We start from the raw sequence: 27,875 nt of genomic DNA, 5'->3' as shown, positions 1-27,875 counted from the left end.
ATCCACATGTTTACTACAGTCTTTTGAGGATTCCCGCAATGCTCTCAGAACAGCTCTAAATGTTTTAATCCATTTTCTGTGTTTTTCAGTCATTTTTACCTCAATGAAACGACTCAGATAATTTGGTTTATAAAATGTCAAAGTGAGTTTTGTAAAACAAATGGTTCAAAATACAAACACACTCAATTTATTATTTGAGTGGATAAAGAAAATCAGATAATACTTACATATCTCTGAACAACGTTTTTCTTCTTTCTCAATATACTGACACATTAATCAACACTCATTTCAGCAATCAGCTCGAATATATACAAATGCCATTTCAACTTTTCATATGAAAAAGATTTTCAAAATGTAGACCTCATTGCCAGTTTCTTTGTAGTGAGACCAAAGCTCTGCCATTAAACCTTCCCTGAGTCATTTTATGAGTTATAATATAATCATTTTATAGTTGTGTTGGATTCTGTGGTTTGAGATTCTGTTTAAAAGTGTTGTGTCACATTAGTGTTTATTCTACACTAACTGATAATAAAACTTCGAAGACCGTAACTCTCACAAATGTGTTGTAACACAATCATCACTTTAAAAATAACCCCAAACTTAAACATCTCAAACAAAAACTGAACACTGTAACCTTTATGACTGCAGAAATAATTGAAGGATTATTGATTTAGAGTATGCTAGTTTTAGGCAGGTGAGGGTAATAAATTGGAAAGTGGTTGTAAAGTGTAGTTTAGCCAAAAGGTACTCGCAGTGTCATGTTTACAGTCATTCACTGGGATTCAGCAAACACACAAATAAAACGGAGTAAACAAAACTGATGAGAGAGCAACTGCTTCCACTGACAGTACAGCGTCACTGATGAATTCGATTTTCATTTACAATTAATCGATTAGTTGTCAACTGTTAAATTAATCAGATACTATTTTGTTTAATCTCTAAGTAATTTTCAAGGGGAAAAAATGACAGAATTCTTTGATTCATCTTACTTACAGAATTATTTGATGCAATCTGCATTATACTCATTTTTGCTTTGCATTTACTATTAAAACACTTGGTATACCCTAATTTCACTAAATAGATAATAATACCTACCATCTCACAGAAACACACAGCAAATTTATTCTCCATCAAATAATAAGTACGTACAGGCTCAATGTGTAGCCATTCAGTATTAGTTGAAGTATTAACAAAAAAGGAGATCCTCAGGTCCACTCTAACTTTTGATCCGTAATGTAATAAGATAAGAAGCATCTTTTTACATCTCACAACCAGCAAAAACATCAATTAGACTGTTCCAGAGTGACCCTGTCGCTTAAACAAAGAGCACTTGTTGTTGCAACACTATCGCTGACAGTTAGTATTGTTTAGCTTTAGACAAAGGGAAATCACCTGGAATATGCTCCACACGTTGTTCGGGAAAAAGTAGAATATTACTTTGGTCATTAGGTGATTAATTCCTTAAAAATTCTAATGACCATGTTGGTTGTAATGAAATCTGTCTCTTTCAGGTGCGCTTGATGACTTTGACAAAGCAGCTGCACCTCCAGCACCTGAAACTGCAGCTGCTTCCTCTTCAGCCAGCGGCGGTGCAGAGAAGGTCTGAATCTGGTTCTGTCCATCTTTTAGAAAAGCTTTCTATCCTCTCTTAACTGGGTTATACTTATGGTCAACGCAATACTTGTGAATGAATTTGCTTCAAGTGGCTACAACATCAAGTTTACTATCAAAGTTATTGTAACATTTTAACCCTCCTATGATCCCAGGCTACTTCACTGTCCTCAAACTACATCGTTTGATCGAGAGACCGTGTGTTTAAACACTGCAAAGAACGTTTTCCTTCTTCTTTCTTCACTTTCTTTTCCATCAATACATCTCATGCCTTCTTCCTGCCTGTAGCCACCCCTGCTTGAAGACTGCAAGCTCTTTGAGACTCTCTTTGAGGGGGACATGGCTACTCAAGCCAGGGAGGAGTGGGAGAAAGCCATGACGGAGCTGGCCCAGGAGGAGCCAGAGCTGCTGCAGCACTTCCAAAAACTGTCAGAGGCCGCAGGCAAAGTTGGTAAGAAATACACATTCATTATTTGTGGTTTATATATATATTGCTCCTCTTAATCACAGTTCGTGCTTTCTGTATCTGCATCCGCAAAGGTACATGTGATGGAAATTCGTCATCCACCCGAATCTACAGTGGTGCTTAGAACAAATGCTTGGTGTAAGGAGAGACTGTGCGTGGAGATTCTTTGTCAACTACACCTTTATAATTAATTATACACAGAGTTGTAATTGAGAGAGTCTCTGCAAGACTTTGGAGGTGCTTTGATTTTTCCTGCTTTCAATTGACGGAGCCCAAACATGTAGGAAGTTCTAACTCCTCCAGAAACTTGTGTTATGTCAGACCACTGAGTTCAGCAGACCTTGTGAATATTCACAGTCATACAGCTAAATTTACAAGTAACTACTAGATAATGTAAAAATTTCCCCTTGTGTATTTCTGTCTGTGCAGACCAGCATTGACCCGTTAGCATGAATAGAGTGTCCACCAGAAAGCGTGAATTGACTTTTACTGCTTTGATCTTGTGCTCTAAATGCTGCTTGTGGATCCTGAACAGGTACTGACACTGCCTCCCAGCAAGAATTCACTTCTTGTCTTAAAGACACTCTCCGTGGCCTGGCCAAAAATGCAGACAACCTGCAGGTAGGTCGAGTCAGGACTGAATGATTGTTGTGAAACTGCTACAGATAAGAGGTACTTTAAAGACAGTCTGTGTTGACATCTTACAGACTACAGGACTTGCTGGAGACGACCTTGTCAAGGCTCTGGAAGGCCTGGGGTTGGAGGAGGGAGCTGATGGAAGTGGTGAGGAGGGAAACATCCTTCCCATCATGCAGTCCATCATGCAGAATCTTCTCTCTAAGGAAGTGCTTTATCCATCTCTCAAAGAGATAACTACCAAGGTAGGGCATTGTTTTAATAACTGTTACACTATTCCTCAGTCTTCCTTTAAGAGTTTGTAGTATCTGTAACTCACCCTCACAGTACCCAGAGTGGCTGGAAGCCAACAAGCCAAGCCTAAGTTCAGAAGACTACCAGCGCTACGAGCAACAGGCCAAGATCATGGGAGAGATTTGTCAGCTGTTTGAGAAGGAGGAGGAGGGAGCTGCAGATAAAGACAGCACGTTTGAGAGCATCATGGACCTGATGCAGAAGGTGAAGCATCTTTTCACACATACATGCTATAACTGAGTATTTCATTGTAAATGTGACAGACAAAAGAAACCAGAATTTGTTGAGAATGAGTTCATTTATGGCTTTGTTTCTACTGTCCATTCGACACCAGAAAAAACACAAAACTGTTACTGTGGCAAATTTTTTCATAGGAACCAGCATGTCAAAGAGAACTTTCACAGTTCTGTTAAATGACACCACTCTACAAGCATCTTAGGCACTAAAAGAGAGGTGAGGATGGTGTCAGTTAACAGAAAAAACCTTCATCAATCCAATATTTTCTGCGGCCACCTTTGAAACGGCATCAGTACTCCTCAGTACACTTCTGAAAAATCATTTTGGACAATCATACATCTTCCTGATTGAATCCAAGCATCTCGAGTGCCTATAACTCTTGCATTGTTCAAGGCGTGTCGTCTGCAAAAGATTTTCTTCCTACATAGTTATTTAGTTGATTTTCATTGTAGGTAGGTCTATCCTTTTGAGTTGAAAATGGCTTTGAACTAGTTGCTTTTTATCACTTGTAGGAGAAAGAGATGCACAGACTTATAGGAATAGACAATATTGAATATACAGTGGGGATCGAAAATTTGGGCACCCCAGGTAAAAATTTGTATTAATGTGCATAAAGAAGCCGAGGAAAGATGGAAAAATCTCCAAAAGGCATCAAATTACAGATGAGACATTCTTATATGTCAAAAAAGTTAGATTTCATTTCCATCATTTACACTTTCAAAATAGCAGAAAACACAATAATGGTGTCTGCAAAGTTTGAGTTAATACCTTGTACTGCTCACTTTAGCAAGTATCACAGCTTCTAAACACTTTTTGTAGCCATCTAAGAGTCTTTCAATTCTTTTTTTTGAGGTATCTTCACCCATTCTTCCTTACAAAAGTCTTCCAGTTCTTTGAGATTTCTGGGCTGTCTATCATGCATTGCTCTTTTAAGGTCTATCCATAGATTTTTATCCCCCGCCTCCACAAAGTGGAAAAGGGGGATATAGGTTTGGCCTCTGTGCGTCCGTCCGAGATGAAGGGGACAGCTTTTCTCGGAAACTATTACAGCTAGGATTACGAAATTTAGTGTGTAGCTTCACACCAAGGACACCTTGATCAAGTTCGAAAATGAGACCTGTGCGATAATATTTAACAGAGTTATGGCCCTTTATCACTATTTTGGATATAGACTCACAGACATCACATGTGGCGGGGGATATTGATGACCATGTCATGCACTGTTTTCCAAACGCTACTGCTTCGCCGTACTTTCACCTACAGACTTCATTTTAGTCTTAAAAAAAGCCCCAACTCTCTTCTTTTCAGCCATGTACATATTGTGATGGTGGGATTTATGGTTTTCCATACAGGAGCCTCCAAAAACCCCGAGGTTGAGCAAAAAATCCAATGTTAGAGCATGTGCTCCTCTGGTACTAGAGTGTGGAGAGTGGAGAGGGACAAAATCTGTCCGTTTTTTTAAAAAAATTTTTATTTTTACTTAAATCGCCATCCTGGCCAAACGGTACATACTACAAGGACAATCCTTTCACAGACTATAGTAAAGACTCCCTACATTCATATGAGTCCGACATTGTTCACCTGGCACATTGTTACGTCACGCGCCAGCCCTTAATTGACATGGGAACCTGAATCGCCCTCCATAAGGCTCAATGCAAATTTAGGCCTTGTGCTGCTTCACACACAGCGATTTTAAAACTGCCGTTTCTCGGTCATTTTTCACTCTACAGCAACATTAAACATACCGACCTCTTCCGTGACTCATCCTGCCACTCACCATCTGGTTACTTTTGAGCTAGCATTCATGGTTAGCCCGTAATTAGCGACAGAACGTGACTGCAGCTGACAAGCTGTAAACTGCTGCAGGGGCGGCACTAGGTCTTCAGGACAGGGGGGCTTAGCCCCCAGGAGATGCACACTATGTGAGTGAACGTTTAATTTTACAGCTAACAATTTAGTATGTAGCTTCACACCATGGACACCTTGATCAAGTTCGAAAATGAGACCTGTGCGATAATATTTAACAGAGTTATGGCCCTTTATCACTATTTTGCATATAGACTCATAGACATCACATGTGGCGGGGGATATTGATGACCATGTCATCTTGTCAATTATGTTGAGGTCAGGAGATTGTGAAGGCCATGGCAAAACCTTCAGTTTACGCCTCTTGATGTAATCCACTGTGGATTTTGAAGTGTATTTAGGATCATTATCCATTTGTAGAAGCCCTCCTCTCTTTAACTTCATCTTTTTCACAGATGGCATCAAATTACAGTGCAAAATTTGCTGAAATTTTCTTGAATCCATTTTTCCTTCTACTCGTGAAACGTTCCCTGGCTGCAATACAACCCCAAAGCATGATTGATCCACCCCCTTGCTTAACAGTTGGACAGAGGTTGTTTTCATTAAATTCTGTGCCCTTTCTTCTCCAAATGTACCTTTGCTCATTCTCATCAAAAAGCTCTATTTTAACCTCATAGGTCCACAGAACTTGTTTCCAAAATGCATCAGGCTTGTCTATACGTTCATTAGCAAACTTCAAATGCTGATTTTTGTGGTGAGGACGTAGAAGAGGTTTTCTTCTGATGACTCTTCCATGAAGACCATATTTGTACAAGTATCTCTTTATAGTGGCATAGTGTACCACAACTCCAGTGTCTGCCGGATCTTTCTGGAGGGATCGTTCAGTCAAACGTGGGATCTGATTTGCTTTTCCTCACAATCCTGCGAGCTTTTCTGTCTGATATTTTTCTTGGTCTTCCAGATCTTGCTTTAACTTCCACTGTTCCTGATGACTGCCTTTTCTTTATTACATTCTGAACAGAGGATATTGGCATCTGAAAACGCTTTGCTATCTTCTTATAGCCTTCTCCTGCTTTGTGAGCGTCACCTATTTTCAGTTTCAGTGTTCTAGACAACTGCTTAGAAGAACCCATGGTGCTGATTGTTGGGGCAAGGTCAAATGAGTCAGGGCGTTTAAAACCTTTGAGATTGACATCACGTGGTCTTTCCAGATGGTGATTGTGAACAATCCATGACACTGTCAGGTCTCAGCTTTCCAAAGGTGCCGGTGCATGCTATAAACTCTGCATGGTGCCCAAACTTTTGCAGACGCCATTATTTTGTTTTCTGTTATTTTGAAAGTGTAAATGATGGAAATAAAATCTAACTTTTTTGACATATTATAAGAATGTCTCATCTGTAATTTGATGCCTTTTGGCGATTTTTCCATCTTTCCTTGGCTTCTTATGCACATTAATACCAAATTTTTACCTGGGTGCCCAAACTTTCTATCTCCACTGAAAAAAATGACATTTTTTTGTTTTTACAAAAAAAAACACTGATTGCTAAGCATAATTATTTTTCTTACAGCTTCAGGAACTTGGCCAGCCCCCCAAAGAGTTAGCAGGCGATGCGGTAAGTTGCAGACGGATATCTGTTCATATATACAGTCTTAGTTTGACTTGAGATTTGTGCAATGAACCTGCTGTGTTTTAAAGTAATCTTAATGATGTTTTCAGAGTTAAAAGTGGAGTTTGAGACTTTAATCCAACTCAATTTTGATCAAATTCAATGAATATTGTCACACAGTCTGCTCGCTGCCTCATCTGTGTGTGCACTGAAAAAAAAAAATCTACTGTTTGTACACAGCCACGGCTCTGTAAATAGCAAACAAAGTGGCTCAAGCCAGTTGTGCGTGTTTGTGCTTGTGCACAGTAGGGCTAGACCCGAATATCCGAATATTCGGTCATGACGGTGGTATCCGAATATTAATTTTGAGATTCGCCTCGCCTTTGAGCCCTGGGCGGGACTGTGCCTGAGTTTTAAAGATTCACAATATGACAGCCTACCTTTATCACACATTCTTCTATCACATTTTTATTACAATACGATACAATAATACAATTCAACAACTTTATTAATTCCCAAAGGGAAATTCAATTGTCTGGGGTCTCATCTGTTTACTTTAGAGTTAAATAATCTAATTGCTGATGGTAAGAAAGATTTTCTGAATCTTTCTGTCCTGCAGCGCAGGGATAGGAGCCGTCCACCACAGACGTTTTGTTACTCATTGAGTGAGATATGAAGTGGATAATCCATGTTTCTCAGAATGGCGTCCATCTTGCTCAGTGCACGTCTCTCCACCTCATCTTCCAATGAGTTCAATTTCATTCCAACTACAGAGCCAGCTTTTTCACTTCGTTTGTTCAGACGCTTTGCATCCTTGTTCTTTATACTGCCTCCCCAGCAGACTGCAGCATAAAATAAAACGCTTGCTACCACAGACTGATAAAACATCTGCAGCATCTTACTGCAGATGTCTAAAGATGAAAGTCTTCTAAGGAAAAACAGTCGGCTCTGGCCCTTTCTGTAGACGAAGTCAACGTTTTTAGACCAGTCCAACTTACTATCAAGGTGGACACCTAAATATTTATATGATGTCACCACCTCGATGTCCGTGCCACAAGTGTTCACTGGCTGAAGAGCCTAAAGTCTGTTTTCCAGCCGTGAAGGAGATGCACAGGACACACTAAGTGATGTCAGCACACAATAAAGTTTGGTGAACAGTGAAGGAAGAGGAGACCTCATTGAGCTTGTTGGGTGTAAAGTTTACTTTTGAAAATCTTCCCAGTGGCAGCTTGGATAAAATCGGGTTGTATACAAATTGTGCAACAAAGAGTTTTCTTATCGTCGCAGCACTTCAAGCTGATGGTATCATCTCAGTGCAAAACATGTTGCTGTTAGCACCAGAGCTAATGTTAGCTATGGCAGTCCTGATACCGACAAATGGTGAAACCATCCCATAATAGACCACTTTTCAAGACATTGAAAGTGCTTGAGTTTACAAAAAGTCTTAAAATCTTGAATATAATTGCTATAATTGTTGCACTTTGAGTTTGCAGTCATCTGTGAATGTAGCAGACAGATGAAAAATGCAGATAAATATAAATGAAACAAACATTGCATCAAATATTGCTGTTTGACAAAAAATGGGATTAATCATGATTCATTAATTACAAACATCTAATTAATTAGATTCATTTTTTTAGTCATGTTCCACCACTAATACATGTATATACACACACTTAAAAACTTACGTAGTACTTTCTAAACCTCAGGATTCAAACTGCTTTACAGTGTGTTTCTCAGTTTCGCATCGAGTTGCTGTGGATTGAAGCTTGCCATTAGTGGACAACCCGCTCTACCACATTCGCCATTGTGGCACCAACAGTATAGTCTAAAGCTGTGAGGGAGTGGTTCCTACCTAACTCTGTTCTTCCTGTTTCTTCTTCCCCCTCCAGCCTCCGGGGTTTAACTTTGACATGGAGTCCCTCAACCTCCCAGGAGGCCCCGGGGCCGGTGCAGCAGAACAGTGCTCCATCATGTGATGAGGTGGCGTCGTAGTCCATCAGGAACAGCGGAAGGTCACTCTTAGTGTGTCGGCTGCAGGAAGGGTTGACTGAAGCAAAGGTCAGGCAGGAGTGTGACCGAACCGTCGATACTGTTCTCCCTCAAAAGACGAAGAAAAAGGAACATAAACAACAGGAGGCGGCACAAAAGCACCAACAGGAACCACACACAAACACTCTCTTCTCTGTAAAATCACTGAGCATTTGAACATCTTTGTATTAGTTTGTCAGTGGCTGCCATAGATTCCTTCACGGTTTAATTTTAACAGAATTTCTACAAGAATTAAAATCACACTGCTGTTTTTTTAAATTCTGTTTAGCCTAATGGTGAAATCTATCAAGTGACTTCACGGGTATGAGCAGTGCCTTTGCAAAATAACTTTGAGCTATGGTTTTAGGTCTCATCATAATTCTGCTATCGTTCAACTGAGCACTTCAGATTATAGTTAGAAAATAGTTTGCAAATTCATCCCAGGTTTGTACCAAGTAAGTGATCGTTATTTTGGTATTTTACTAAACCTAAAAACTGTACAGGACTGAGCTTAGCACGTGGACTAATAATATGCAAGAAAACAGGATAAAGTGTGTGTACATTTGTTAATTATTTAAAGAATTAAAAAGACGACAGAGGAGTTAACGCCTCACAAAAGATTCCCAACAGCAACTCAGCCAGCTAAGTTTAACAAGAGCCATTCCCTGTGTGTTATTCCCCATTCCTGAGTATTGATTTGAAGTGATTGAGATGATGATTCCCGGATGCCTTTGCTGTGGTTACAGTGATCATTATAGTGTAGTTACTGTGCAAAGTGCTTCACCTGTGATTCCCAGTGTTTTTAATGTGCAGAGTGATGTTTTCTTTGGGTATGGGGTCCCTGCGAGGAAAGAAAAACACCCAAGTGATAATTTGGAGTGTTTATCTTCTGATAGCGTGAGCGTATGTCCATTAAAAGTACATCATGTTTCCAGAAGCGGGCAGAGTAGTAAACATCACATGAGGAGGAAAACATGCCAATAATTCATGCAGGTACTCTGCTGGAGAAGACATCAACAGCCTGATGTTAGCACTTTTTTGGCGGTGGTTGCTGGGTTTGTTTACCCCAGTGGACAAACGGTTACCTCTGTAACTACAGAGAAAGGTCTAGAAATCACACAAGCGTCAGCCCATCAATAACTGTATGATACAGGGGTACTGTGAAAGGACTCGGTCAGCCATGCACTGAACAGAGATCAGATTTACATGAAACACAGCCGAGGCTGCTGTGGGGGTTTATAAAGACTCGTGGTTTTCATCACGGGGTCCGATCTATTCAACTCTCAGGGCTGATGAAAATGTGTCCACGGCACTGTTAAAAAAATGCAACCTGTTATTTGACACTATTTAGTTTTGTAAATATATGAAATTAAATAATGATGCAATGCCATATATGTTTGTTGTTGTGGATTATTTGTCATCGTCTACATTTGTGTCAGCAGTTTGTCAGTAATTTGCTACACGAAGAGGCAAATTTTCTCGTTTTTACTACACTTGAATTTGTGTACTGCAATAAAATATGCTGCTTTGAGATAGATTAAACTGTCAAATGATGTATACAGTACATTATTTAAAATGACAATATTTCTGTAAAGGAGAACATTAAACTGACAGTATTAGATAAAAATACAAAACACTATGCATGTAGATGCATTTAAAGCTGTACAATAAAAAAAAAGATCACAAAGTACATACAGATTAAAAATAAAAACAAAACATATCTACTTAAGAGTATGCAACATTTGTACACATCTAGAATAAAAGTTGTGCATTTTAATTAAATGTCAGAAAAACTGAGTCCATGACAACCAGCTACATCCATACATGCTTGTGTATATGGAATTAATTAGAACTTTTCTGTATAATGAGTATTTTTTTGCAGGTACATGTTGAAAATACTTAAATACTTGCTGTGTTCTGTTAGCCTAGCTTAGCTAGACTGTATTCCCGTTATAAGGGTATTTGTAATATACAATATAAAGGCTGTCTGGTCCCCAGGCAAGTGTTCTGTTACTTTTGGCCATTTGATAAAAATGTCAATTATGCTTGAGTAAATGGAACCCCTTTAAGCAACACTGGTTAAAAAGATAGAATTGCTATTGTCACCCTTATCATTTTTGGGCTCTTTAAATTCTATTTCAAATGGAGTCAGAAATTCCTGTGTGCATGAAAAACCCTGCTTTTCGAGCAGAAAAGTTGAAATTTTCAAAAAATCTGAACTTCATGTCCACTTACAAGCTTTTCTGCAGCTTTTGTTGTTCTTTTTTAAATTCTCTGTACTTTTCCCATTTTTTGAACTGACTTTTTAAAGTGCTCAATCAAGTAGAATCCCATCACTGGAAGAAGCTAGTAACCATACTGACTACTCTTTCTACTCTAATACTTCTTCCACCACTGTTACTATCAAAATACTCAGGGAAAGATCCTATTGTTATTTCTTATGTACCAGTACTTGAGTAATGTAAATATTACAGTTAAGACCTTACAGAGTTACAAAAAAATATAAATTTACCTGATTAATTTAAATATTAAAATTAAGACCCCACCGTATTATACATGATACAAATGGCCATTAAATGGTCTTATCATTGTAAATAAAGCCGTTTAACCGGACTGTGCAGAAATTCTACATCGAGATGTGTAATGACAGCATCTAGGCATCTATCCGCACATCTCCTGTCAGTGCAGCTCTCTGTATTGTATTTCTACGCGCAGCTGCCGTGGAGCTTTCTGCGTCACATTTTCACTCCAAAACTTTATTATTCCGAGCCGGAAGACAGAACGCGCTACGTGTCAGGAAGAAGGAGAATCAGCTAAATGGGCGAAGGCGGCCAGGCCCCCCGAGTGAACCTGTCTGCAAGATTTTAGCTGTTTTATACTGTTCGCGTGGAGTTGTAGTTGACTACAACATTAAAATTAAAGCCCCTACTGTTCAGCAGGGACGATGTTAACGAAATTTGAAACGAAGTCAGCCCGTGTTAAAGGTAAGACTTTCGTTAACCAAGAAGCTAACCTTAGCTAGCTAATGTTATGCAGCTCCGTTTTTTGTAGTTGCCTGTGAATAAACAAAGTTCTTGATTTAAGAGACTTCTCTGTTATCGACTGAATCTCAAAAAATGCATATCACGTCTTGTTCCTATGTTGTGATGTTGATTGAAGGCTATCTGTACGTGTCTTTAGCTATTTTAGCTACCGTACTGATTCAAGCTTGACACGGTTTCGTTAATATTACATAGTTAGATCGTCGTCTGAATTAGGGCAGAACACATATTCGATCTGAAATCGGAATTGCAGTCTGAAATAATGAAATTTGTGAAGGCTGCGATTCTCTAGCAGGTCAGAGTCAGGGTTTAAACTGTTGTGCTGGTGGTTTTACAAATTCATGCCGCCCCTCTTGTGTGCTAAATGATCCATCAAATTGTATATTTATTACACTGTGAATGATATTTAATGATAACTGAAGCACGGCTTAATAAAAAAACATATCTACAATCGATTGTCAACATCTATTTAATTAATCGTAATTATTTTCTGTTGACTTGCAACACTTGCTTTTTAAAAATACTTTTATTTTTTTAAATATGTTTTTACTTTTAAGTATTTTAATGTTATGCACTAAAACACCACTCCAATCTCCTCCTATGTGAAAACCTGCTTGGTGATTAAACTGATTTTGTGAGGAAAATGGCTTGTTTTACATGACATTATGAGTGAGTCAATGCTCTGTGCTACATTTCAGGCCTGAGTTTCCATCCCAAAAGGCCATGGGTTTTGGCAAGTTTGCACAATGGAGTGATCCAGCTGTGGGACTATCGGATGTGCACTCTGATCGACAAATTTGATGAGCACGATGGTAAGACATCAATGTGTCTGCTCTAAGAGGATATTTTTGTCCACACAGTCTGTTCTCAATGGAAATAAAACGTGTTTAATGTTCTCTCACCAACAGGGCCTGTCAGAGGCATTGATTTCCACAAACAGCAGCCTCTATTTGTGTCTGGAGGAGATGACTACAAAATCAAGGTGAGATTGCTGCATATAGCAACTATAAAAAGTGAAGAAGCTGTCAGGTTTAAATACTGTTTGAATGCTTATTTCTGGATGGTACTTGGTTTGATCAGGAGTTCACACATTTACAGAATTCAGAAGTCGGAAATGTTATTGCTCATGACCTATATCATGGTGCTGTTAGGTCTTAAATGTTAAATTCATGTGTCATAAAATTATTAGAAGAGCTCCGACTAAGTGTTCTTATTTTGAGCAGGTGTGGAACTACAAGTTGAGACGCTGCCTCTTCACCTTGCTGGGGCACCTTGACTACATCAGAACCACCTTCTTTCACCATGTGAGTTCTTCTGCTGCTTCTTCTTTTTTATCGCCAGTTTCAAGTGACTAAGTCTCAGTATTCTCTAAAGTTACTCATAAGTAATTAGTTATCACCTCGCCTGTAGGAGTACCCGTGGATTCTGAGCGCTTCAGATGACCAGACCATTCGTATCTGGAACTGGCAGTCAAGGACCTGTGTCTGGTAAGACACTCTGTAAATTGCACTGTTTTTTCTGACAACTCATTCATAGCTGGAGAATATAGTTAGAGTGAAAATCAACACAAGAATGAAGTCATTGGTTCTTGGTCACTCAACACTGAATTTTGCTGCATACAGAGTACTCATTGGCGATGTCTCGTTAGAAACTCAGAAAATTCCTTAAATGTATTTTTGCATTTTTGTTGTAAATACACTACTTAAATCACTTTTTGTGTTGTTGCATTTAATGTGCGAACTACTTTGGTATGTTATTGTCAGTGGAATCATTTGATCAACCCTGAAGATAGATGTCTGTGTTTCAGTATTTCCACTCTTTCTTTCTTGTCTGCAGTGTGCTGACTGGCCATAACCACTATGTGATGTGTGCCCAGTTCCACCCATCTGAGGACCTGGTGGTGTCAGCCAGTTTGGATCAGACTGTGCGAGTGTGGGATATCTCCGGTGAGGGCTTGGGGATGGTGGACCAGAGGATTGTGGGTTTTGGTTGGGGGATCAGGCAAAGTGGTACAAAGGAGGAAGAAGAAGAAGACGGGAGCAGGACTAATATCAAGTCCTGAACCTCTTCTTCCCTTCTGACTTGTAGAGGACGAATCTCTGTGGGCTGTTTGCAGAAACACCTCTCTTCTCAGGAAAGATAGATAGAAGTAGATGTACTGCCACACATTTATTTACAGTGTGGCATTTATGAATGAAATACTGCACTGTAAATAAATGTTCTGAATGACAAGAATTCACAGATCATGCAAAAAAAGATGCAAGTAGGAAACTGGAGAGGTGTTTCTGTGCCTCTGCATGCTCTTAAAATCTGTTTTTGTTGATGGATTTTCTTGCTTCTTGTTTCTTGTCTTTACACTAACTAAACCATTATTTGGCTCTCATCTGCTTTCTAACACATGAACATGTATAAGATGTTTTTCTGTGATTTTCACCTGTTATGAATTAATGTGCTTTGACATTCATTTGCATTGAGCATGACTCCATCCATTTTTATAAACTCCTAGATCACATGACATTCCTAAAGCATGTAGTTTTCATGTTTAATGCTCCCTGTATGACCAGACTGTCTTTAAAGGAAGGTTCTCTTTGCACTTATACTGTCATTATTGAAAAGTGATACTGCCTCCTATGCAGCTCTTTTATCTTTTTTTGATGTAGTTTAAACTGCATCTAGAAAAACAGGAACATTAACTACTAACCGGCTTTGCAGTGTCTTTTACATACCTAAACCTTCTCAGCACGGATGTTAAAATATTCTTATACTACCCCTGACACTTGCATGGCTGACTTAAAATATAACACAACAGTGCTTATGTTTCTTGTATCCATAGTCACCATATTGTTATCAACTTCATTCCTAACTCATAGCTGTGACGTTTCAGTCTATTTGCTCTGCATGTGACTCAAACATACTGACAGACACATGCATGAGCCTTTGAACAAACCACACTTCAAAGCTCATATTCCTGACGCCCCATCGGAGCACGTCTTTACAACACTAGCCACCACCCACCCTACCCATCAGCCAAGTCCACACACTTCCTGTACCCTCCTTATCCCATGCTCTCCCTGGAAACATCCACACCTGCACATGGGTTCCTAGTGCCATTTCTTTCCCTGTGCATCATCTCTCCTTTCTGTTGAACTATCTGCTCACCACATTGTTTTAACAGGCAGGAATCATGAATACAAGCTGTGTTTTCTCGATGATTTTTTATTTCTTCCTGATCATTTGAGTCTGGGATATAATCAACAATCTTGCTCTGCTGTCCAATGAGATCATAAGTAATTATTTTCTTCTGTCTGCCAATGATTCATTAACCCAATCAACAGTGCCACTACAGCTATGATTGTTTCCAGACTCAAGTTGGTGGGTGTTGAGAGAGCAAAGGTTGTGTTGGTGTGTTTCAGCCCCTGTGTGTGTTCAGTGGTCCAACAGTTCATCCTCTTTGTAATTCCCATTTGTTGCTTCTATTCCACAATATAGCCTCATATTTGATTGTTTAATTAATCTCTTTTTTTTAAAACATGTTTTTCTTCATCCCCTGTACTGTGTGTGTGTGTGTGTGTGTGCCCTGTGTAACATGAATATGGCTCCCCCTTTGCATGCGATGCTGTAAATGATGGTTCCAGGTTTGAGGAAGAAGAACCTGTCTCCGGGAGCTGTGGAGACGGAGGTGCGGGGCATCTCTGGTGTTGACTTGTTTGGTGCTTCGGATGCTGTTGTTAAGCATGTCCTTGAGGTGAGCAATGACTTTCATGTGTGTGTTTTTCATTTTACATATCCCGTACGTGTTGTAATTTCACAAAATCAGTCTTTTTGCTAGTGAAATATAAAAAGTGTCACTGCTGCTCAGGTAGCAGTCATTTCCTGTTTTTTCTGTCATGAACTGTATTCCTTGTTTTGCCCTTTTGCCTTCACTAAGAATATTTTAAAAAATCACAACAATGATGCAACACTAGAGTGGAAAAAACGTTAAATGCATCATCCATCAATCGATTATCTACACACCGCTTAATCCTCATTAGGGTCGCAGGGTGCTGGAGTCTATCCCAGCTGACTTAAGCTTGTTTTGTGCATGCCGTGTCGCGAGGTCCGTGCGGCTCCGTGCGGACAAATTACGTCATTTAAGCAGCCACGCCCCCTCACACGGCCCTTCTCAAGTGGAAAATTTCCATGTTATACACCTCCGAATTTTTCTAACTACATGGACGGAGACACGTGGAAGAACAGCAGCAGAAGTTCAGAAATACAGATGTTTATACGATTCATCACACAGAGATCACCATGACAACCAGATTATTAACAATTCATGGTGTAAAATTAAAACTAACTGCTGAAATGCAACTATTCGATAAAATGCCATGTTGTTAGTGGTGTAAACAGGCGTGAACTAACCATGACGTCACCCGTTGGTTTCAACGCTGAGAAAATGAAGCCTGGATTTTGCTACTTCCTGGTCGCTGTTTTGGATTTTTTGGACCCAGTGACATAAAAAGCGTCATCAAACAGACTGGACCGGAGAGCAACTAGGGGCAGGATTGGCTGAAGACTCTCTTATCCCGCCCACATTTTACCGCAGAGGCTTCTGTTGCTGTCTATCAAGTATAGCCACGCCCCCTGTCTCCGCCAACTTTAACGATTTATTTAAAATTCAGTATTGATTTATTTTAAGATCGGTCACCTGATCTCTCATTTCGACCATGAAAACTAACGGGAAAAAAATCCTGAGCTGTAGAAAATCATTCTATCAAATTTTATTTTTTCCAAAAATGAATTGGGGTCTATGGAGCAAAAGCTTTTTGGAGCCAACCCTAGCGGACGGCGTGATATTGCAAGTTTTTGACACTTCCGGGTGGGCTTCAATTTTGGAGCCAGATGCTAAGTCCACTTTGTATACAGTCTATGGGTGTAAACAATAGCAAAATTCTTCTACTCCAGTTTACTACTTGAGTAGACTAGGTAGACGTGTGTTTGCAATACACTGCCCCTGCAGTTTGGGAGCAGATGCTGCATGGAGTATAAAGTCACACACGGTCTCTTGAGTAGATTTCCACACGGCTTGTTCGTGCGGAAAGCATAACCCAGCCTTTATGTCAAAGGCAGGTGACATCCTGGACAGGTCACCAGTGCAGGGGTACATATAGCGACAGTCACATTCACGTCTATGAACAATTTAGAATCACCAGTTAACCTCAGCATGTTTTTGGACTGTGGGAGGAAGCTGGAGAACCTGGAAAAAGCCCACGCATGCACAGGGAGAACATGCAAACTCCAAGTAGAAAGATCCTGGGATGGCCGGGACGTGAACTGGGGATCTTCTAGCTGCAAGGCAAAAGTGCTAACCACCAAGCCACTCTACACACCTAATGCATAATTTTCCCCAAAATCATTGTACAGAGGTTTTCAAAATTGTCAATTTTCAGGTTTCAGTCCTGTGTGTGGGCTGCCCAGTGGGGTAGAGGTTAGCACTTTCGCCTTGCAGCAAGAAGCTCACCGGTTCAAATCCCTTCCTGGGCCTGGGATCTTTCTGCATGGAGTTTGCACGTTCTCTCTGTGCATGCGTGGGTTTTCTCCGGGTACTCCGGCTTCCTCCCACAGTCCAAAAATATGCTGAGGTTAATTGATTATTCTAAATTGTCCGTAGGTGTGAGTGTGATTGTCTGTCTGTATATGAAGCCCTGTAACAGACTGGCGACCTTTTTTGCCATTACTTATGCTTTGCATGATTTACCTTTTCTGTCTTTGTAATAAGTGTAAAGCTGTAGAAATCTAGTTGATTTATGTTGTAGCGTTTAGAGAGCCACCAGTCATTGGCCTCAGAGCTACAACATCTGAAAGATGATTTTGTTTGGATTAATGTGACTTGAGTTTGTGTGTCTGTGTTCAGGGTCATGACCGTGGGGTGAACTGGGCAGCCTTCCACCCCAGCATGCCTCTGATCGTGTCCGGAGCTGATGACAGGCAGGTGAAGATCTGGAGAATGAATGGTGAGTGACTTCACTATTAGAAGACATTCATTAACATCCACTAAAAATCTGCCACCCAGTGTCCACTGAAGCTACATTTTTTTCTATGGATGAGGGGTATAAAAAAGTAAAAAACAAAGATCCTGTGTTCTGTGGAAGACTTTTCATGAAGCTAAACAGTTGACTAATTGTTTTCAGCTGTACGTTTTCCCCTGTATTATGTATTTATATATGTATTTGTACTTCTACTTTTTCTATGGAGGGTAGATCTATGTGTTTTGATATTGTTGGTCTTTTTCCACATTTAATTTTTTATTTTTTAAACCAGCTGTGGATTTTTGTCATATCGTCTCTCTTTTCCCTCAATCCAGAGTCCAAGGCGTGGGAGCTGGATACATGCCGAGGTCACTACAACAACGTGTCCTGTGCCGTCTTCCATCCTCGCCAGGAGCTCATCCTGTCCAACTCTGAAGACAAGAGCATCCGGGTGTGGGACATGTCCAAGAGGACCGGAGTTCAGACCTTCAGACGTGATCACGATCGCTTCTGGGTGCTGGGGGCTCACCCGAACCTCAACCTGTTTGCTGCAGGTAAGAGTGGTACTCACACAAGGCTGGAAACATTTACCCCAAGTGTAAAATCAGCTACTAACAGGTTGAACAGATTTAAACAGCAGCTACTGAAGCATTGCAATCTTTTTTGCAGAATTTGTGAACTAATTTAGTGTTGTATTGGTGAGTGTCACAGTCAAAAGCTAAATTTTCATTAAATGTGCCTTTTTGGCTACATTTGAAGCTACATTGTGCAACAACAGGACAAAATTATAACATGCAACTTTTCTCAAGGTGGAAAAATGCGGTCTGTGTATGAGGATTTTGTACCGAACTGTCTGTTTTGTGTCCTCCAGGTCACGACAGTGGTATGATTGTCTTCAAGCTGGAGCGTGAACGTCCGGCCTACGCTGTGCACGGCAACATGCTGTACTACGTCAAGGATCGCTTCCTCCGCCAGCTGGACTTCAACAGCAGCAAGGACACTGCTGTCATGCAGCTCCGCAGGTCAGTGCTGTGTGTCAGCGTTGCCAAAGTTTTTATTCTCACCAAGTACATTTTGGTATTTGATGAATTTGATCATTTTATTATTTTGTAACTTGCTTATCATTTTCTTGAGTAATCTCTTGCTCTGTAAGATGTCAGAAAGCAGTGAAAAGCAAAAATGTGCTCCACATACAAGGAATAATTTAAAAATATTCTTTAACTAAACTTTTGGTTGACTTCTCTTATAGTGCTCAGATAATATCAAATTTTAGTTGCTGTTGTTTTATTCGTTTGTTTGGCTGTTCATTGCTACACTTTAAAGCATTTTTTGAAGCATATTTTATCTGACATGGCCAGATCCTCCTCTTTAATTTCTATTTGAGTTTAAAAAGGGGAAATGTGTTTGCATTTCTTGCTTTAAATATGACTTGTCGCTCAGTGTGTTGACTGAGGTTTTAAATGAATGAATAAATAAATGGACATTAATTTTCTGTTGACCAGTTTCTTGACTAATCCTCTGAGCTCTAGTAATGCCTGTGGAGGGATTTTGTAATTAGAAAAGTATGTGATGTTGACATGTTTTCATGGAACATCAAAAAGATCATCTTGTTGTTAGCAGTTGGACAGTCAGTACAGAGTGTTGTGGTGAGAGTAAGTGTAAAAGTTTTGAGACAATTAAATCATTTTTTCTTCTTCTTCCAGTGGGTCTAAGTTCCCGGTGTTCAGCATGTCTTACAACCCAGCTGAGAACGCCGTCCTGCTCTGCACCGTAAGTATCCTGTCACTCACATTTATCCCTCAGTCAGTATTTTCCATGTATTTCATGCAATACTCTTCACTTCCTACAGAGAGCGACCAACCTGGAGAACAGCACCTATGACTTGTACTCAATTCCCAAAGAAAGTGACTCTCAGAACCCTGATGGTAAAGAAACACCACGTTGCAGTTCTTTCATTTTTCCTCTCATTTAGTGAACAGTAAATTACTTTTTATCCATTAGTCTGTTTGTACTTAAACACCACATTTTCCTTTTTACTGTATAATTTGTATTACTTTGCAGCAGTGTACGTTGTTTCAATGACGGCAATTCCAATCCCTTTGTGAACTGAACTGTGCTATGAACTGTGACTTAAGTAACACAGACCCTGTTTTTTTCAGCACCAGAGGGGAAACGGTCTTCTGGTCTGACAGCAGTTTGGGTGGCCAGGAACAGGTTTGCTGTTCTGGACCGTATGCACTCTGTAAGTCAATTTCCAGGTTTAGAGAAGTGTATTAAAAGCCGAAATCTGGAGAAACACATCGGCAAGATTTTTAAAAATTGTTTTACCGTCCGTATTTTGATATTCGTCATTGTAAAGAATAGTCTTGGTCTATGCAGTTGCTCACTGAAAGACTGACTCAGCGTTATTCATTTCCAAAGTCAACAGTCTAGATTATGTTAGAGATTATTTTAGAGAGAGAAAAAAAACAAGTTTTATTTGTCATTAAGATAATTTTAAGCCAGTTAGAGAAAATTACATTTCCAAACCAGTGATTTAATGCTCAGCAGGCCAGTTTGTCTAATTTTTAAAAGATGTCTTGTATTTCAGGCTTTATGTCAGCACTTTTCTGAAGTTCTGTAATTTTGTGTGTGTCCTGATCAGGGCTCATTTATTAAAATGCTTTCTTCTCCATTGTAGCTGCTGATTAAAAACCTGAAGAATGAAATTGTGAAGAAAGTCCAGGTGCCAAGCTGCGAGGAAATCTTCTACGCCGGGACCGGCTCACTGCTGCTGCGTGATGCCGATGGCGTCACGCTGTTCGACGTGCAGCAGAAACGCTCCCTGGCCACCGTCAAAATCGCCAAGGTCAAGTATGTGGTGTGGAGCTCTGACACCAGCCACGTGGCTCTGCTGGCTAAACACGGTGAGTAGATAAGATGAATGTTATCAAGATGCTTATCAGAGAGACACAACAAGTTTATCTCAATCAGAGTTGAGACTCTCACATTTCTAAATCACTGAGACATTAGCTCTGTTTGGACGGATGAAGAACATTTGAGGGCAGACACAAGGCAGTAATTTGATTTTAACTATGTGTATTATGAGGCTGGTAAAATACATTTATAGGAATTGTGGCAATCCGCTGACAAACTGCATAAACCTTACTCTGTCTTGTAACTACAAATTTAAATGCTTGTTGACTCTTTTTAGTTTTTGAATCTGTTTGTTCTCATTAAGTTGAACATAAAAGCAGCTGCTATGTTGGGTGTTTAGTTTATTTGAGAATGTGGGTAAATGCATGAGTTTTGTTGTTTTAAAAAAAAAAAAGGTGTTGTAACTGGTTCAAACAGGATAAAAACACATTTCAATACCACAAGTCCCAGTTCTCGGTTCACCAACAGAACCTGACAATTTAAGGAAAGTCTAAATCTTTTTGTCTCTCTTTTTTCCCCTCAGCAATTATGATCTGCAACCGTAAGCTCGAGAGTCTGTGCAACATTCATGAGAACATCAGAGTGAAGAGCGGAGCCTGGGATGAGAGTGGGGTCTTTATCTACACCACCTCCAACCACATCAAATACGCTCTTACCTCTGGGTACGTGAAGCTTTAAAACACAGTGTCGATTTAATGCAGCCGTTGATACAGGTCAATAAATCGGGCAGGTGAGAACAGAAACAGAGTTTAACACTCAAACCAATTAAAATTTTCCATTATTGAATAGAAAGTTTTTGAGGTAGCATCTTTTAAAGTCTACCACCTTTTCCACTTGGACATCTTCACTGACTTCATTGTCAAACACGGAAATGTTTTTATCGTGCTGCAAAGTTGGTTTCATTGCTGTTAAATTTCACAAAATTTTGAGAGAACAAAATGGTGTATCGGCATGTACAGCAAACATTTTATTTGTCCACCTATACAACATGCATATCAACTCCTGATCTGAATCTGTTTCTAACATGTTACTTTCATTGTGTCTCTGTAGTGATCATGGCATCATCAGAACCCTGGATCTGCCCATCTATGTGACCCGTGTGAGAGGCAACAGTGTTTACTGCCTGGACAGAGAGTGCAGGCCTCGCGTCCTCACCATCGACCCCACAGAGTACCGCTTCAAACTGGCCCTGGTCAACCGCAAGTATGATGAGGTAGGTCCCTAGTGACTAATGTGTATGTAGATAATACCTGTGTTTCTGCAGAATTAGGACTTTTCTCGACATGTGATTGTGCAGCTCTAATCTGAGCTTGATATTTGATCTCTTTAACTTTGTGTTGTCAGTCGTTCAGTTCCCTTATTATTCCTTCTCATTAGTACCATTCCTCTTGTTGTTGTGTTGTCCAGGTGCTCCACATGGTACGTAACGCCAAGTTGGTGGGTCAGTCCATCATTGCCTACCTGCAGAAGAAGGGCTACCCTGAGGTAGCGCTGCACTTTGTCAAAGATGAGAAGACGCGCTTTAGCCTGGCTCTGGAGTGTGGCAACATCGAGGTGAGCTCACAGGTTTACTTACTCATTATCTGTTGGGGATTAAGTTTGGTTGAAAGGCGGGTGGATGGCAGGCTTTAATTCGATTGAATCTTAGAATTTGTATTTTAAAGTTATAATGTCCTACTCCTGCCTGTTTAGCTGCCTCAGAGATCTGTAATTAAGAATTTCTACTGCAGGACAAACCGCAAAATCAAAAACATCTCTTGTACAATTTCCAGGTGGCGCTAGAGGCAGCCAAAGCTCTCGATGAGCGCAGCTGCTGGGAGCGTCTGGGTGAGGCGGCGCTGCTGCAGGGTCACCACCAGGTCGTGGAAATGTGCTACCAGAGGACCAAGAATTTCGACAAGCTCACCTTCCTCTACCTCATCACCGGCAACTTGGCTAAGTTGCGCAAGATGATGAAGATCGGTGAGTGATGACGGAGTAGTAATTCCTTATTTTACGGAGGATGTGGTGACTTGGTGAGGGTTTGTGTGTTCTCTCATCGCATATCTAATGCATGTGGTTTCTTTGTGTAGCTGAGATCAGGAAGGACATGAGCGGCCACTACCAGGCAGCTCTCTATCTGGGAGACGTCAGTGAAAGAGTTCGCATCTTGAAGAACTGCGGGCAGAGTGAGTTAACTTATCATTATTAACATATGCAGTTATGTTTTGCATTCTTTGCCTGTAATGTCATGGAAAACTTAGCTCATTCCATGGGACTAGTTACCTATCATAATTACATATAATCAGGGATGTGATTTTTCCGCGAATTCGCGGAATTCCGCTTTTTTTCAGGGATGGGAATTTACCGCGGATCCGTGGATTTCCGCCGATTTCATTCATTTGAACGCCGATTTCACAAGTTTGAACACTTTATTGTCGCTGATACTCCCGCGCGATGGTAACGACGTTAACGATAGCTTGTTAACGACGATTGTAAACGGCCCAGCGATTGGAAGTCGCTGCCCCCCCCCCCCCGTCAACAACTTTCCGCTAGAATCAGAACTTGCTGATCCCATCCCTGATATAATTCCTAAGAGCTTCAAAAAGTCAGTCAAAATGAATGACTGCACTTTCTGTTATACTATAAATCTATGTGCCGCTTCTCTGTACAGGTGACAACATTGCCTTTCTTCTGCAATGTTTAAGGTAAATAAGAAACCAACCTGTCTAACTGTTTTTGTGTTTGCAGAGTCTCTGGCTTACCTGACTGCAGCCACTCATGGTCTGGATGAAGAAGCGGAGGCCCTAAAGGAGACCTTTGACCCAGAAAAGGAGACGGTGTGTTGGAAAAACATTCTCTGTAACTTCATACACATAACATGAGAAACCATAACAAACAGTCATAGTACACTCAATAGACTTTTTCCATTGTAACACTGCATATTCATGTACTATTATTCATGTGTATATTTCACAGTCCCTCCAGGATTTTGCAGGTGTTTTTCGAGATTGTTGCATCTGAAAATGCCTGAATTCGCTTCAGCTTTTCGAAAAAATTGCCATGTTTTAAGTTTATTTGTTGCAATAACTTGGGGCAAACAATGACATTTGCTAAAAAGTTGCTTTTTTTCAGCTTTTAGAACATGTTTCAGCATGGAAATTGACAATATTTATTCTGAAATTAATTCTATAATGCTCCAGCCCGTTTACACAAAAGCTGGCATACCATGGTGGGAAATTAGCAGCAGCCAGATACTGGTTTAACAAGAAGTGGTTGGTAGATTTAAGGCACTAAATGAAAATATACTATTGAATGAGTCACATTTGGACATATCTGTCAGTGGCTTAAAAAATAATTTCACATCCTGGCACACACGTGTTCACACATGCGCTCATGGCTTGTAACGTCAATTACAGGGATGTGATTTTTCCGCGAATTGGCGGAATTCTGCTTTTTTTCAGGGATGGGAATTTACCGCGGATTTCATTTATTTGAACGCCGAGTTTGAACACTTTATTGTCGCTGATACTCCCACGTGATGGTAACGACGTTAACAATAGCTTGTTAACGACAATTGTAAACGGCCCAGCGATTGGAATTTGCTGCTTCCCCCCCCCCCGGTCATCAACTTTCCGCTAGAATCAGAACTTGCTGATCTCATCCCTGCAATTAACAAGAAAAGCACTCAGAGAGCGCTGTTCCCTGACCTTGCACTGAACACAGGAGTGTGTTATGCATGTGTACGTTATGAATCATATGACGTAAATATGTAGCGGGCAACAGGAATTGATGGGACTCAGAAACACCCCCACAATTTAATCAGTTGTTCCTTGTATCATTTCCGATAAGTCCCCAGTGGTGGATTTGTAGTAGGATTGCAATGATGTGATCATCAGCAGGCCGCTGAGGTAGCATTCACTTGTTCCCGTGGTTACCATGACGCTATCAAACACTGTGCCGCTATCTCAATGGGAAATCCTTAACAAATCCGTGGATCCAGACTATAATTTCATCCAAATCCCTTAGTCCGTTTTTGAGTAGTGTTGCTAACAGGGGAATGATTCACATGTGCTGATCGTCACATAACTCTGCCGTGTTCCTCGGTGGAGTATTAAATCTAACTTACCTTCATTGTTTCGGTGCTCCAACAGATCTGGATGCAACAGTTTCCATCACGGTGATTTGTCTCATCTGTGGTCTGCTCGTTTCAGCCGTTCTCCTAATATGTTTCATGGTAGAAAAGTGTTTATCAATCAATGAATTTTGTTCTTTTTTTGTGTTCCACCACAATATTGCACAGGTGTAAAACTGTTTAGTTTCCGCCTTGGTGAAGAACATCAGGGAATTCATTGTTCTGCACTTCAGCAGTAATTTTTGTTGGTAAATGAGAGACATTAGAATGGAATATGTCTGCCTCTCCAAACCAAACACAGGGAGGTGAATTCGGTTGTATGCATTCATTACATTTGCGCTGGGGACTGATATGATTAGTGGAACTCATGGGAGGCTGACCAAAATAGTGGGAAAGTTGTGATGATTGGACAGAATTGCAAGGTCGCGCAGAGATTGCTTGAATTTGCGCGATCGCATCATCGCAAATTCCTGGAGGGACTGATTTCAGTTTGTGCCACATGATCTTACTAGTGGTTGATCTTGTATCTCGTAGGTGCCAGAGGTTGATCCTAATGCACAGCTGCTGCAGCCTCCTCCACCCATCAACCCTCTGGACACCAACTGGCCTCTGCTCACCGTGTCAAAGGGCTTCTTTGAGGGCGCCATTGCAGCAAAGGGTGAGTCATCAGTCATGAAACATGGCTTGGTGTATGTAAATATATAGATATACTGTCTGTGAGGAAAAACTCATGTATGCAACATTCTTAAAGGGTTCATTCATGTTATATTTGTTACACTGGAACCCAGAACAAGGACTCCAACATTTCATATTTCTTAGATTAAGGACAGTCGTTGAAATCATCATATTCTTCAGTGTTTTCTGTCCTTTAAGATGTTCAAATTCCAAATAAAGCAGTCTTACTTTTAGATAAGTTGTAGAAAGCTGCTGCGACTGACTTTGCCAGAATGTTAACAGTGTTTTTGTGCTATAGGTAAAGCAGGTCAGATGGCTGCCGACTTGGATATGGATGCCACAGGAGGTGAAGGATGGGGAGATGATGCTGAGCTCCAGCTGGATGAAGGTAGATTTACCGTGAAGTTAACAGTAATTTGTTAAGCAATACCTTTCAGTGAGCTAATTGGGCCTGATTCCAAAAATAATCTGTTGATGCTTATTTTTTTTTCCCTATATTTTCCTTCTTGTCAGATGGTTTCATGGATGCTCAGGAAGGATTTGGAGAAGAAGGAGTTGGGAAAGAGGAAGGAGGGGGATGGGAGGTTGAGGAAGACCTGGACCTTCCTCCAGAGCTGGTGAGAGCAGCGACATCATTATTAGTCCCACCACACGTAATGTTGAGCCAACACAACAAAGACCAGCACTGACCAGGCTGTCAGCTTTAAGTGAAATCTTTACATCAGATTTCATCTTCTGCCCTCACTGTTGAAGCTACACGTTGCACGAACAAGTTATTGCTATGCTTTTCTACATTTCAGTGATAGGAAATGTTGAATATTCACATTTCCTTGTCTTTTCTTCAATCAACAGGACGTGCCGGTCGGTGCAGGTGGAGGAACAGAGGACGGCTTCTTCGTCCCACCCACCAAGGGCATGAGTCCAACCCAGATGTGGTGCAACAACTCCCAGCTGCCAGTGGACCACATCCTGGCTGGATCCTTTGAAACTGCCATGAGAGTATGCTCACATTTTGATTGATTTCCTTTTTAGTTCAATGTTTTAATATAAACTATTTGTGTTTGACGAAAGACCAAGCATAAATTCACTGCATTCTTTTCACACACACTTCACTGTCACTTGCTTTTCCTTCCACAGCTGCTACACGACCAGGTTGGAGTTGTAAACTTCGGCCCCTACAAGTCGCTGTTCATGCAGACGCTGTCCAGAGGACGCACCTGTTACCTGGGACTGCCCTCCCAGCCCTGCCTGCGCAGTCATCCCCAGAGAAACTGGAAGGTAGGCTATAAGCTTTGTGGATTTATTAGTGTCTTGTAGGATGTCTGCTGTTTGAAATGTTTTTTCTAGTTTTATTTTTGATGATAAATATGCTCGTGACCGACATGTGTTCCAGCTCTTCCTTGTCACATCTTTTCATTTATTGTTAAAAAACAAATGCTCTTATATTTTTGGTTTTTTTTTTAGGACTGTGGGGCGAAGCAGGGTCTGCCTGCTGTCGGTTTGCGCCTCTCCGATCTCATCGCTCGCCTGCAGCAGTGCTACCAGCTGACCACGGCCGGCCGGTTTGAGGAAGCTGTCGAGCGCTTTAGAGCCATCCTGCTGTCTGTGCCTCTGCTGGTGGTTGATAATAAGCAGGAGATTGCAGAGGTGAGAAACAGGCCTGCTTTAAATCAGACCTGTTTAATCCCCAAGCCATGAATACAAAAAGATGCGTTTCAGATGGCGTAATATTGTTGACATGTCAGTACTTATCATTATATTTCATAATTTCGACTATCTTAAATGTGTTTCAGGCTCAGCAGCTGATCACAATTTGCAGAGAGTACATAGTGGGTCTGACTATGGAGACTGAGAGGAAGAAATTACCTAAAGACACTTTGGACCAGCAAAAGAGGCTCTGTGAGGTAAGAACCTGATGTCACCTTAAGCTTCTGATATAAACTGACTAATTACCACCAGAACCTGCTGCAATATGTCCATGAATCATAATTTATCCAGCAGTTTTCTTAATCCAAGTTGTGTTTTCCTTGCAGATGGCTGCTTATTTACCCACTGTAACCTCCAGCCAGTCCACATGGTGCTGGTGCTGCGTACAGCTCTGAACCTCTTCTTCAAACTGCGTAACTTCAAGACAGCCGCAGGTTTTGCACGTCGTCTCCTCGAGCTTGGACCGAAGCCAGATGTGGCACAGCAGGTAAGTCATGAGCTAATTGTCAATCTGGCTGAGCGTTGTACTGTTCTTCGTCTCTTATCAACATATTAAATACCTCCCTGCCATTTAGACTCGCAAGATTTTGGCTGCCTGTGAGAAGACCCTGACGGACGCCCACCAGTTGAACTACGACCCCCACAACCCATTTGACCTGTGCGCTGCGTCTTTTGTCCCCCTCTACCGTGGACGCCCCGTTGAGAAGTGCCCTCTGTCTGGAGCC

The 27,875-nt window shown here is 40.8% G+C and overlaps 2 protein-coding genes across 2 annotated transcripts in view; both read left to right on the top strand.

The window, feature by feature from the left end:
• Nucleotides 1-10,081, top strand: part of pex19 (peroxisomal biogenesis factor 19) — a 10,935-nt gene extending 854 nt beyond the window's left edge. Inside the window, exons 2-8 of the mRNA XM_022203511.2 lie at nucleotides 1,512-1,600; nucleotides 1,900-2,062; nucleotides 2,613-2,698; nucleotides 2,785-2,958; nucleotides 3,041-3,211; nucleotides 6,620-6,664; nucleotides 8,551-10,081. Coding sequence (XP_022059203.2) covers nucleotides 1,512-1,600; nucleotides 1,900-2,062; nucleotides 2,613-2,698; nucleotides 2,785-2,958; nucleotides 3,041-3,211; nucleotides 6,620-6,664; nucleotides 8,551-8,637 — 815 coding nt within the window. The 3' untranslated portion in view covers nucleotides 8,638-10,081. The remainder of the gene's footprint in view (nucleotides 1-1,511; nucleotides 1,601-1,899; nucleotides 2,063-2,612; nucleotides 2,699-2,784; nucleotides 2,959-3,040; nucleotides 3,212-6,619; nucleotides 6,665-8,550) is intronic.
• Nucleotides 10,082-11,463: 1,382 nt separating this feature from the next.
• On the top strand, nucleotides 11,464-27,875 carry copa (COPI coat complex subunit alpha). The gene is made up of 29 exons (XM_022203512.2): nucleotides 11,464-11,673; nucleotides 12,429-12,542; nucleotides 12,639-12,712; nucleotides 12,954-13,034; nucleotides 13,141-13,217; nucleotides 13,567-13,676; nucleotides 15,366-15,475; nucleotides 17,624-17,723; nucleotides 18,074-18,292; nucleotides 18,610-18,760; nucleotides 19,442-19,508; nucleotides 19,588-19,663; nucleotides 19,898-19,980; nucleotides 20,419-20,644; nucleotides 21,178-21,316; nucleotides 21,705-21,867; nucleotides 22,062-22,208; nucleotides 22,427-22,616; nucleotides 22,727-22,822; nucleotides 23,385-23,473; nucleotides 25,303-25,426; nucleotides 25,742-25,831; nucleotides 25,957-26,060; nucleotides 26,296-26,442; nucleotides 26,581-26,721; nucleotides 26,908-27,090; nucleotides 27,237-27,347; nucleotides 27,477-27,637; nucleotides 27,726-27,875. Exons 1-28 carry the CDS (start codon nucleotides 11,634-11,636, stop codon nucleotides 27,543-27,545), a joined length of 3,321 nt encoding a protein of 1,106 aa, XP_022059204.2. The 5' UTR covers nucleotides 11,464-11,633; the 3' UTR covers nucleotides 27,546-27,637; nucleotides 27,726-27,875.

This window comes from Acanthochromis polyacanthus, chromosome 9 (genome assembly GCF_021347895.1).
Source record: "Acanthochromis polyacanthus isolate Apoly-LR-REF ecotype Palm Island chromosome 9, KAUST_Apoly_ChrSc, whole genome shotgun sequence".
In the NCBI taxonomy this organism is placed as follows: Eukaryota; Metazoa; Chordata; class Actinopteri; family Pomacentridae; genus Acanthochromis; species Acanthochromis polyacanthus.
Note: the sequence above shows the minus strand (reverse complement) of the source record. Positions and strands in the feature narration are given on the sequence as shown.

Bases quoted from the DNA above. Each gene is read 5' to 3' on its own strand.
- copa (XM_022203512.2), top strand. From the start codon at position 11,634: ATGTTAACGAAATTTGAAACGAAGTCAGCCCGTGTTAAAG. The intron at 12,543-12,638 runs GTAAGACATCAA...TCTCACCAACAG, and splicing joins CAAATTTGATGAGCACGATG to GGCCTGTCAGAGGCATTGAT. The intron at 13,677-15,365 runs GTGAGGGCTTGG...TGATGGTTCCAG, and splicing joins GCGAGTGTGGGATATCTCCG to GTTTGAGGAAGAAGAACCTG.